This window comes from Eumetopias jubatus, unplaced genomic scaffold (genome assembly GCF_037043125.1).
Source record: "Eumetopias jubatus isolate StellerSeaLion01/CBP00866 unplaced genomic scaffold, mEumJub1_p1.0 scaffold_6, whole genome shotgun sequence".
In the NCBI taxonomy this organism is placed as follows: Eukaryota; Metazoa; Chordata; class Mammalia; order Carnivora; family Otariidae; genus Eumetopias; species Eumetopias jubatus.
The window spans coordinates 16,270,329-16,283,260 of NW_028274812.1; the positions used below are offsets into that span (position 1 = coordinate 16,270,329).

A 12,932-nucleotide genomic window follows, 5' to 3' on the forward strand; every position below is an offset into this window, starting at 1 on the left:
GCGGCAGAGACGCAAACTGCCCCTTTTCCATACCAAACAGTCTTGTTTCTCCAACAGGATCCAAAGCAAGCCAGACTTCATCAGAAAACCACATCCAAACCGACAGCGTTGTCCTGGAGGGAGGGGCGGCCCTGGACAAATGCTAACTCAGATTGCATTCTATCAGAGTCTGAGTCTCTACCCTAAGTCTCTAGACAGAGAAAACGGTGGACAGGCCCTACAGACGCCTCAGGACTGATCACTAGGTTTCTTTCTTCCCCTCTGCTGATTTGAGAGAAGGCTTGCTTCCCATGTGTAAGAAGGTTATTCTTCCAACTAACGTGGTGTCTCCAGTACTAAGAGCAACCTCTTCTGGAAGCCATGGCAATCGGCAGAATAGCTTTCAGTGTGTTTCACGTCAGCAAGCATGTGAAAAGCATCCTTCTTTCCTCCACCTACCCTGACACTGTCTACACTATCATGAACTAAAACAAAGAGTCCCTGGAGACTGCTAAACATAAGAGCTGGTGGGGGAGGGGGCAGAGAGGGGGTCTCTGAGATCAACATTCTAATCCTTGTTCAGCTACAGCTTTTGAACAATGCTGAATGCTCTCCACAAAGCTATGTTTAATAAGGCTTTGGCTCTTTAAGTTTTAAACATTAAGGCTGGGATACTCACTTCTCAGCTTTTAAACACACTGTGTGGACAAAGGTGCTTGAAAAGAATTTTAGCTCTCTAGAAGATGATAGAAAAAAATAAAGTCATGTTACATTTAGTACTTTACCCACTTTTTTCTACTAAATACACATGTCCTCAATGTCCAAAAAGATGATTTAATGTAGCATCTCTTATAGTTCAAAGATGATATTTTGTAGTAGGGAATTAACTTCTAATTGCACAGCATTATATAACATTATGAACTATTTAAAAACTTTCCTAAAAGGCTAAAACAGGCCATAAAGTATATCTGGGGCCAAATCTTATGAGGCTTTCAAAGGCTCTTTTATAGATCATTTAGGAAGATTAAAGAAACCCCCTCTACCCATGAGAGTCCCTACTCAGTCACTGTAAGGTCCATTAAACATGAAAGAGATACTTATTTTCTACTTTCCAACCACGGATTTCTATCTCTCCACAAGTTGTCTCATTGGTTATTTTACTTTTAACTTTTAAAACCTGCTTTCTTATTTATTACCTCATTTTATCTGTGAATGCTATTAGGAGCCATATATAGAAATGGAAATAACAGCTCCATTGTTCCTTTGAGTAGGGGGGACAGTCAAGATCTCACCTCTCTTTCTTTCCTTCTTTCTCTCAAATGTCAAGTGTATAAAATTAGACGACTAGCATGTCAGGCAAAGAAGCAGAGGATGGAGTAGCCATGGTGGGGGAAGGAGGAGCAGGGGGCTCAGAACAAAGGATCTGGGGAGGAATGCAAGAAATAAACAGCAATAGGGATAAGAACAATGACATTTTTAAAATGTTCAGGAAACGGGAAAGGAAAAAGACCTATATATTTGGGATTAGTACAATCTCTCTACATATGGGAAAGAAAGGCAGATAACCTTCTTTGTAGGTGTAACCAACATCTGGGGATTCTTTTGCCTAAATAAGGTTGGAAGGATCTCTTCTCCGAAGCCAGTTATTCTGGGACCACGCTGAATAGGTCAAAGCACATGGTGTTAATGTCTCTCTCTCTCTCTCTCTCTTTTTAAGATTTTATTTTTAAGCAATCTCTACACCCAATGTGGTGCTCAAACTCAACTCCGAGATCAAGAGTTGCATGATCCACTGACCTAGCCAGCCAGGGGCCTCTGTGTTAATGTCTCTTAAATCTATGTATATATCCGCGATCTTTCACAAAAATGTTTCCATTTATAAATCCTACAAACAAATCTAAACCTGACCTGTGGGGATGATGTATATGGTATATGGATAAAAGACGCTACTTACAGGGGAAATTGAGGATGAAGCGCATTAGACGGAATTTGTTAAGCAGTGTGCAGAAAATCAGAAATGTGCTCCTGCAGAGATGAAAGGTGACTTACCAGTATCTCTATAAATGCTTAGACTTTTTTTTTCCCCCTCAGAAATAATTCTTGCTGAGAAGGAGCCAACTAACAAGCTCCACCCCTTAGGTGTGGTGAGAACTTGTATTAGCAGGTTGTTAATGAGCAGCTCTTTTCCCATTTTGAAATTCTGCATTTGAAAAATTGAGGATCTGAGAGAAGTCGGCTACAGAATTATAAAAATAAGTTAGAAATGGATCAAGGAAAATACATTTGAATGGAATCGACACTTTGTACTTTAAAAGAATATCGATTTTCACCGTCTCTATTGGGTAGAGTTGCTGCAAGTGGAAAAATAATTGATTATTCTTCGTCAAGGAAAGAACTAGATAAAATGAGTTTAACCATTTTGTGAAAATTGTGATCTTGAGAAACAGAGGTGGCCCCATAACAAAAGTACGTGAAGAAAAGGCTGTGACAACTAATCCCTCATCTAAAGAGTCTGGCTTTTTCTAGGTGGAGAGGGTAAATAAAGCCAAAGCATTCTGGTGAATTCTGGAACAAAGCAGCATTTACTTCAACCTACATGGGTGCCTCCCACTATGTTTGGGACTTTTCTTCCCCAAATACTCCTCCTCCCAACATCCTCATGTGTCACCTAATGTGTCACCTCAGGTTTTCAGTGGATTCATTGGAAATAATCCAGTTGCATGCAAAATAGTAATGCTGGGATCACCGGTTTAAATTTTTTTTCTAATTAAACGTCTGCTGTAGCAAACTGACTAATCTGTTTATTTCTGTGAAAGACTTTAGGTAAAACACAGTATAGTTGAATGGTGACCGCTCTCAACCAGCAAATTCAGAGGAGGCTGCTGCTGAGGATACTCTCCTCTTATTAACAGCTTACTATGTGCCACATCCTGTTCTAAGAGTTTTTCATGTATTTTTTAATTCTCATACTAATCCTATGAGGTGGGTACTACTTATTAGTCTCATTTTAGAGTTAATAAAACACAGGCACCAATTCATAGCCTCAAACTATGTATGGTCCCTGGGTCAAACCTAGCCCTAAAGTTTTACTGGAAAATCCATACCCATTCATTGACATAATGTCCTGTGGCTGCATTTGAGCTACAACAGCAGACCTGAGCGATTGTAAGTGAGACTTTAGGGCCCAGAAACCCTAACATTTACTCTCTGGCTCTTTATAGAAAAAGTCCACCAACCCCCAGTGTAAAACATGCTCAATTCACCAATCATGGAGAGGAAAAAAAAAAAAAAGGGGCAAGAACACCTGGGCAGCCTGGACGAGAACTTCTACCGAAACTTTCTTAGCAGAGAATATCCTGTCTTTATTGGTCCCCTTTTGTTCAGATCTTACCCATTTCCTCTCACCAAGGCTTAGCAACCAGCCTCAGAAAAAAACAACAGTGTTCATGGAATATCAGTTCAGTAACTCACGGCTCTCTCTCAGTATGGTGACTTTTGGCCAGGTGGAGAGATTTCAAGAAAAGAAAAGAAAAAGGACAGACCAAAGCAAGCTTTGACAACCATGAATTTCCTGAGAGGTTGCAAAATTTTTGGCAGTTTCACAGGTATTTCTTCGCAAGTACAAATGACATCATTGTTGAAATTAAAAAGAAAATTGGCCTGCTGTATTCTACATTTGGTATCCCATATTGTTTTGGTTGAGCATCAATTGATTTTTCTATTTTTACCAGGAAGTTATGTCATAACTATTTTTAGTAGACAGTGTCTGGTTCTGTCATTTATGGAACTCAACACACAATTATGCCTCAGAATTTTTTTTCTAAAGCTCTAAGAATGCATGTATTTGGTGCAGAATGTGCTCATCAGCAAATATTCCACTATACTCTGAAACATTTTAGATTAAAAGTCTAAAACAGGAGGAGGGCACTAACCAATCAAAGAACTTGGTATATTCCCAGGCAGCAACGTGGGTCCAGCTTTATAGTATATAAATTTGCCTTTAAAATATTCATATTTTTAATCATTAATTGAGAATGAGTTAGTATCTGAGCTGCTATGGTAATTTTTACTTTATCCTTAAAAACCTATCTATAAATCAAAGTCGATTCATAACTCAGTTTCCAGAGTACCTAATCTGGCCCATCAGCTGAGCCCGATTCACGTGGGGTCAAGTAATTTACGCAAACTTGTTCACTATCAAAGTGAAAAGAAAGTAGATGCCCGAGACAAGACAAAGCCCATGTTTTTTCTCTTCCTTTCCCTATCTTCTCCCAAACACCAACCAATAGAGAACAGCATCAAACAGTGACTCCCAAGCTCATCTGAATCCCAGAGGGCTGGGATCTTCTACCAGCCCTCTGCCGGGGCCATACCCAAGGCCCCTGAAATCACAGTCTCTGGAGGTGGGACACAGGTATCAGTACCTGTCTGGGAAGCTCCCAGATACCAGTAGACAATTGTGATTAAGGTGGAGATAGCCGGATGGCTTCAGTCCAGATACACCTGACATCTGCAAGTCAGGACACTTCCAGTCCTGCTCCAGGCCCTGCGGAGCACTTGGGAGCTCTCAGGTGGAGAAGTTATTCACACAATCTACTGGTGGGCGCGTTGGCACCCTTGTTCTTGCTTCTAACACATCATTAGTGCATTGCTGCAAATATGAAGAGGATTTTTAACACAACGAATATGGACCTCGGGTTCCTCTTAGGTGATGATCTGTTTAAACATTCACCCTACTCCTGCGTCTTAGGAGACAAAACATCCCCAATCCCTGGCTTTGTTTGCTCTTTATTTTGCAAGCATATTTATCCTGCACGACAAGCTTTAAAAGAACCAAAGAAGAAAGTTTGCCTTACCTCTACGATGCTTTTTAAGTCCTGCACATAAGTCCTTTCGGTCTCCAGAATCTCCTGAACAACTCTGTCCACATAGAGGAGCTTGGGGCTGGTGGCTGACTCGGCCCCTGTTCTGCTCGCCCCACTTGCTTCCATGCCCCGCGGGGCCCTGGGCTGAACGTCACCACCCTGGTCTGTGTCCTGCGGCCCAGCCCGGCTCTCCCGCTGAAGCTCGCTGCTGGAAAACGGCCCGGCTGGAAGCAGCTCCAGTTTTATGGCCCCGGCTTCCTTATCTGGGTGAAACAAGCCCAAGTGGCTGTTTGAGACTAAGGTCATTCTGCTGCCAAAGGAGCCATGGCTATCCCGGGAAGAGGCGGAGGACGACGTGGAGCCGAAGCTGACCGGACGGTCGCTGTCGGAGAGCTCCATGGCCTTGGGTTCCAGGGTGTGTGGATGCTTGGCGGAGGCCTTGCGATCTGGAGTTTCTGTTACAGCTGATGGCACTTCAAGACACAACGGGTGCACATCTATATTCATTTTTTTTTTTAAGGAAAGAACAAAAGAAAGAAAAGGAGAAGGTATTTTTAAATTACATCAGACAAGGTTTAAAGGAGGTTAAAACCTAGCCCAAAAGTATATATGGTCAAACGTAAAAAAGGTAGTGGGTTCGTTGTAGAAGGAAATACAAAGGCACCCATGGTAGGTCGAGTTGCAAAGTCAGGGTTTCTAAAGCATCACCTGGGAACACATGAGAAATGCAGAGTCTCAGGCACCACCCCAGACCTACTGAACTTCAGTCCGCACTTTCACAAGACACCAATGCCATTGTGCATAAAGTTCGAGAAGCCCAGCAGCCACTGCCTCAAAGTGGGATCACCTGGAGTGACTCATACACACAGACCCGTCCAGATTTACTGAATCAAAGGCTCAGTGGTCAGGGCATAAGGCCTCGGTAGCGTTAACAAGTGCCGCACGTGATTCTTATGTGCTTAAAACACACCCTGCATGATTCGTATGGAATTTTACGAAACACTGATCTACATTTTAAGTACCCCACTCTCGTTCCACAAAATTTTCTACTTAACGGACGCTGACAATTTCACATTTCACTTGGATACGGCATGAAAAAAAAGTGTTGGGACAATAACTTTCTGATCCTGGGCAACAAAAGCCAAACTATTAAGACCCATACGTCCTTTCAAACGTTCTCTCTCAACACATTTCTCTCAATTTCTACTTGAAAGTTGACAGCGGGGCGCCTGGGTGGCTCAGTCAGGTAAGTGGCTGCCTTCGGCTGGGGTCGTGATCCCAGCGTCCTGGGATCAAGTTCTGCATTGGGCTGCTTGCTCAGCGGGGAGTCTGCTTCTCCCTCTCCCTCTGTCTCTCCCCCTGCTTGTGCTTGCTCTCTCTGTCTCAAATAAATCAATAAAATCTTAAAAAAAACAAAACAAAAGAAAATTGACATCCCATTTGTGGTGCATATGAAGTTATATTGTTATAGAGGATACTTGATTAACTACAACATTCCCCACATAAAGTTGACAACACAGCAGGGTAAATATACAATTAAATAATATAGAAACTCAATTATGAGAAAAATTATGTATTTTTAAAGAGAAAGGGCCGTTAGTGTTTAGAAGAGGGCACAAGAAGAGAGTAACTGCAAAGTCCAAAGGTCATTTAATCTATGTAGCATTTAAATCTTGAGGCCCTACGTGAAAGAAACTCACAGAAGCTATTTTGGTGAAACACACAAAGTTCCAGTCTTCTTCATTTGCAAGGCAGGACCAACATTGTTTGCCCCTAATGAGATCCCAAGTTTATGGAACAATATGCCTTGCAATGAAGAGTGTGATGAACGAAGACATTTGCTTCATTTTGGCAGGTTACTTACCACCAGGATCCATACCTAGGGGTTTTCTTAGAAAAATACAAGAGTGCAACTTATGTTTGGAAGTTTATAACAAAACACACAACAAGAAGAATATAGATGATCATTTTTCAAAACATGAATTTGGTTTGGCTCTGTAATGAAGATTTTCAAAGAGCTGGTAGCGATGTTTCTAGAATATAAAGAATCCATCCGGTCTGTATCCTTCCACAACCTAACTTTCTCCAGATAGCTTATATTCACGGCAAGTATTAGTGCCAACTTATAATGCAAATATGGCAATTATAAATGTAAAATCAAAGAACTAAATTGGGTCAACAAGCAGGAATAGTAAGAAATGTGTAGGAAATGAGTAATTTATCAGCATAACCACTACCACATGGTATAAACTTGCCACAAATTTTTAAAACTTTTGCAATATTCTTTCTGCTTGCTCTATAACAACGTTATGGCCTATAAAACATGGATTGGTTATAGTAGTTAAAATGCACTTGCCCTAAAAAGCCTGATCCAACTTGAGTATGGCAAAAATCCAAGAATCAGCCAGGCATGTAGGTGTGCTTTCAGCAGAAGACACTTGCCCACATTTGGGACTGGTGTTAAGAAAGTCCTAGGCTGTCAAAAGTGGAAGCAGACCCAGCAAGGTTTTCTTCCCCTCATGATGGCATCCATCATAACCATAACCGTGAGGTTGATCTCACTTTCAGAAATGGGCACTACTTTGGGGGAAGTATATGATTATTCTTAAGGTCCCCCAGGTCCAGTGAGGCAATGATTTAGTACCGAAAATAAACTGGATATACTGTCCATGAAAGCCAGGGCATCTGGAAAGGTCCAGATCAACCTACTTCCCATAGACCTGGACACACCTTCTCTCCAGTATGGAAAACTATAACAGTTATAAAACTCTTGGCATATACCATTATCAGGATTGGTGGAAATGAACACAATAGAGACTCATTTCTTTACTTTCATGCCACGTTAGCCAGCCAGTACTGGGACTGAGGGATTAAAGGGGACTAGAAGCGGCCAGGTGTTTCAGAGGAGTCCATGCTGGGCTGCTAGGGATGAGAGTACCTTTCACACTTTCAAAGGTGGGAAAAAGTGGGATATGAAACTCACATCAACAGGAGGTCCCTTCATGGATAAATCTTAAATGGCAGCATGAATTTGGGCCCTGTTCCAGGTAAAGCTTCATATATTCTAATACCAGGCCATGTATTCTAGGCCACTGGGCTGGCCTATTCTTCAGACTGCCAACTAGGCTTTATTTTAAAATAGAGTATTTGAGATATTTGGTATCTAATATTTAACCAAGCTTACCGCCCCAAATTATACACCTTCCAAAATTGCCAAGGACAGAAGTGAAACATTTAATGCTAGGTCTCATATGATATGAGACTGAATTTGCTAATGGATCACATTTTTATGTTGATTCATTGCTTAGAAGATAATTATAGTTCTCTCACATGAGGAAATGGACCTCATAAAAACTGCCTAGTCTTGTTCTCACCTCCCGTGAAATAATTTAAAATTTCCACCCTGTCTGGATTATTCTTCGTAATATAGCACACCAATTACTGATATTTGTCTCCAGAGCTGTCCTGGTCAGCACAGTAGCTGACATGTGACCAGTAGCCCCATGTGACCACTGAGCACTGGAAATGCAGCTAGTCCAAATTGAGACATGGTGTAAGGATAAGATACATACCAGATTTCAAAGACTTAGTACAAAACACTGCCTTAATAATTTTTACATTAATTACAGGGTGAAATAATATTTGGGGATAATGAGTTAGATAAAATATCTTCTTAAAATTATTTTAACTGGTTTCATTTTGCTTTTTTTAATATTGCTACTGGAAAATTACAAATTATATATGTGGCCTGCATTGTATTTTAGTTGGACAATGAAGTCCTCTAGATCATTATATTGTTCTGTAAGATTCACATTTATTTCCTTATCAATCTTTATTCAAATAATAGTGAATGGAGAGGCACCTATAATTCCGAGGTTGTCTTTTCTTCCCCTCCATTCATTAATATGCCATGTTGTTATGAGCTAATAAAAACAGAGGTGAAGGCAGTCACTGTGTACTAGATATTGGGGTCATCATCCCCCTGGTATCGGCAACACCCAGATAAAAAGCTGTAGAGCAAGAAAGCCTCTTCCTCCACCTTGAGTGAAGGACGTTGACAGTTTGTATTACCATTTGGCTAACGTGATGCTTTATTTTTCTTCTTATAACCTTTCTTTCTTCTTACCAAAACCCAAACACTGGGAGATTACATAGCATCTTCTGAGAACTTGCCCACCATTGCTAATGGCCCATGTCAGCGGGTCTTTTGACTGTGAATATCCTGAAAGAAGCTGGTTCTGCCTGCCCAGAGGGTCTTAATCCATCTGATCTTTGGTAAACCCAGAGGTGGTGCTGGAAACCCAAGTCGAAGGTCTCAGAGTCTTAATGATTCTTCTATCTTATAGCCAGAGTACGGTACTGTCAGCCTCAAAGCCATTAACATAAAATAGTCCTTCTTGTGCCATCTTCAAGAAAAGGAAAATAATGGCTATAGAGCTCCACATAGGTATGCTTTCCCACATTTTACTTCATGACAAGTCTCTCACTAATTGTTTCTAGGTGAGAGAGATTTAATTCCTTGGCTTTTCTTTGTTTGCTCCTCAAATTTCCATCATTTTAACTGCTCTCCTTTGGAATGTCACTACCGGAATCAAAAGCAGCCCTTCTTGGCTCTAACTTGTCTCAGGCTGATTTAGGGCTGAGGCAGAACTTTCCATGGCAAGTGAGGCCCAGGCTTCCCGTGACCATGTTTACATGTTGAAGGGGGGACAGAGGGGTCCACAGCTGACCACTCCCTGTCACAACCCCCAAGAGGAGCTTTATGAGGCAAGGCAGAACTCTATGCACAGTGGGGGCTGATGTGTGATCAGGATTTCCAAGTTCTGCTCATTGCTATTCTAGACTTCAAATACCTAGTTTGAGTTCCTTGGCAGGGCAGTCATGGAAATCAAGAGAACGTGTTGCGCTCAAGACCAATGAATAACTAACATTATGTAGTTCCTTATTATACTGCCTGTGAATTTCTCAAAAGGGGGAAACCGACAGAGACACTAAAGTATAAGCAAGAAGTTCTTCTCCCAGCCGGCAAAGCCATTTAATACAGAGCCAGTCTCAGGCAGAGCCTCAAAGTTGTATACAAATAAAGCAAACGAAAAAAACTTTTTAGAGTTGAAGTTATATAGACGAACCATTAGAGACGATGGACTCTGAAAAACAAACTGAGGGTTCTAGAGGGGAGGGGGTGGGGGGATGGGTTAGCCTGGTGATGGGTATTAAAGAGGGCACATTCTGTGTGGAGCACTGGGTGTTATGCACAAACAATGAATCATGGAACACTACATCAAAAACTAATGATGTAATGTATGGTGATTAACATAACAATAAAAAATTATTAAAAAAAAGAAATGTACATTTCTATATGTCAAAGACAACACCTGGTATTTGAGGAGAATCCTCCTCCGCTCTACACCTCTGAGATAGTGGATAGCTCACTAGATCAAAGCCACCAGATAGCAACATGAATTTCTAAAATACCAACGTGATTCTTCATTAATGTCAAGGCCAGGACCACAATTTCACATGTTCCTTAATGCTCGGAGTATTTACTCCCAGTAACATGATTTTCACACTAATCTGCAGTTCTTTGGAAATAAAGAAAAAAAAATAATCATACTACCACGTTAATTTCTTAGCTTTGACCGAATTACTACCGTGATGCCAGATGCTAACATTAGGGGAAGCTCGATGCAAGACGTAAAGGAACTCTGGACGATCTTGGAAACTTTTCTGTAAATTAAAAAAATTTTCCAAAGTAAATAGTTAAAAAAAATGGCATTACCATAGAAGAGTCAGTTAAGTCAGTATTTGTACAAGAAGATCAAGAACGGGAAGAGATATTTTGCGAAAATGCTCTTGTTCAAACAAGAGGCGAGAGGTTGAATGAGAAAGCAAAAACAAAGATTCTTTCAAGCTGTAAAGTCTGATACTAAATATTCAGGGAATTTACTAATGGATTCCCAGGCCAATGGATGGAAACTAAGGGATACAGTGGCTACGGTAGTTGATAGTTAATGCAGCTAATAGATAAAGTGCCTCAGCTAAGTGGTGACTCTAGAATTTCTACATTCAAGGGCACAAGCATGCCACAGTTTGGTTAAAAGGGAATTCCCTTAAGGCCTTTTATACAAATGCAGCTGTTTTTACCTTTATGGTCGGCTTCAGCGAATAGAGTTTCAGCTGAGTACACTTCCCGGCCTTCTCACCATACATAACAGCATGGCGGTCAAGTTCTCCTCGCCAGTGGAAGTGATAAGTGCCTCTTTGGGGGGAGTCTGTTTCTCAAGCATTCATTATCATTTCTCCACATTCTTTCCCTTCCCACGGGAACCCAGATGGGGCAGGGACCTTGCCTGAACCATGAACATGGCACCAGTGCCCTAGAATATGGCAGAGCACGAAGACAGAAGGAGGCTTGCATTAAAACTGGGTGTGGACATGCCCTGGGCCACCACATAGAAAAGTCTGGTTATCCTGAAGCTGACATGCTGGAGAAGCCATGTGGTGAGACCACATTGACATGTACAGAGACGCTCAAGCAACCCTAGCTGCTCCGGGGCCTTCTGTTTGAGTGTTTCCAGCCAAGGTACCAGCTGTGTGAGTGAGAAGCCTCCCAGGTGACCTCAGCACTGTCATGTCTGACTGCATTTCTCAAGTCCCTGATTCAGAACCACAGAACAGAGCCTCCTCTGAACTCCTGACTCACAAAACTTGGAGAGATTATAAATGATTGTTGTTGTTCCAAACCACTAGGTTTGGAATGATTTGTTATGCAGCAAGAGATAACCTGAACAGTCTCTATTATAACAGATTAGCTTTGCCATAATATGCCACTGCTTTAACTCCGCATCAAAATTATCCTAAAAAAAAAAAAAAACCAAAACAAACTAAAGCCTCAAAGTTCATTCACATGTGTCACTACTTCTTAAAATTTTACAGGGGAGAAAAATAAACAGAGAGGGTTCAAAGTTGGACTGTGGATCAGAGACTATGGTTTCTGATTTCTAGTCCACTGTTCTTTGCCCTTGGGTATAGATGCATAAAACAGTAGGGCAGAAAAGGCGCTTAGAGATCAGGAAATGCACTTTAACATAAGCTCCTTGCATAAAGCACATGGTACCAATGTGCTAAAAGCCAAAAGGGCCTACATAGTGTGTGTGTGTGTGTGTGTGTGTGTGTGTGTGTGAAGGAATGAATATGTACCCAACTGTATGTATAGAAAGAGCTCAGAGGATGGGCCAGAAATTAGGTTATGACATAACACTCTCTCTTGTGGTTGGAGGGTTTGCATTCGTGCCCTGGCCCTGTACCATTCAAGGTTTGTACTACAGTCTTTGGGTTTCAGGTTTCCTCATGTGTAAGTTAGGTGGCCAGATTCCATGATCCCAGCCAACCTTCGGAATGTGACTCCAACCCTGAAATAGACAGCAGGTCCGTTCCTGGCTGGAATCACAGCATACGCAGTAACTGCAAAATAGCAATTTTCTTCTCCATCCTACTAATGCCAGGTCTTGGATGCTAACACGTAGTTCAGTGACTCTGCCAAAGGCTATTAAAAAAAAATCTCTATTTTTAATTTAGATTAAAAATCTATGCTTCTTTGAATAGCACCTTCCTGTTAGTGTGGAAATACTGGTTTCAGGGCAGTAACTAAACAAGGATAGCTATATATTAAGGCTCTATTTGTATTGAATGCACTCAGTTCCCAAAACATTTCCACACAGTTGAAAGGGAGGCATTAGGCTAAATAACATTTTCAGGCGAGGAGGGGGGCTTAGAGGGAGGAGGAGGAAGAAGGGGAGAAATTCAAGTGACTAACAATAGCACTGTGAGTAAATAAATCCATCCACAAAGTACACTAAACATTTTCTTAGAGAAAAAGAGGAAGAGAATTCGAAGTGTCAACAATAGAGATCTGAGTAAATACATCCATCTAGAAGGAACAATATAAAACTATTAAATGTCATGTCCTTTCAAATTCTGAAGGGTGTAGAAAATGGACAAAATATGCCGTTTGGTAAAATGGACAGCTTAAATGTACAATGTGAACCCAATTTTGAATTTAAAATGCCACTTATTTATTATCCACAT

General features: G+C 41.2%; 1 protein-coding gene across 2 annotated transcripts in view; it reads right to left on the minus strand.

The window, feature by feature from the left end:
• PLEKHG1 (pleckstrin homology and RhoGEF domain containing G1) overlaps positions 1 to 12,932 on the minus strand; it is a 165,852-nt gene that overhangs the window by 85,394 nt on the left and 67,526 nt on the right. For both annotated transcript variants that reach the window (XM_028103317.2, XM_088023840.1), the window contains exon 2: positions 4,836 to 5,341. In XM_028103317.2, the coding sequence (XP_027959118.1) occupies positions 4,836 to 5,243 (408 nt within the window). In that variant the 5' untranslated portion in view covers positions 5,244 to 5,341. The remainder of the gene's footprint in view (positions 1 to 4,835; positions 5,342 to 12,932) is intronic.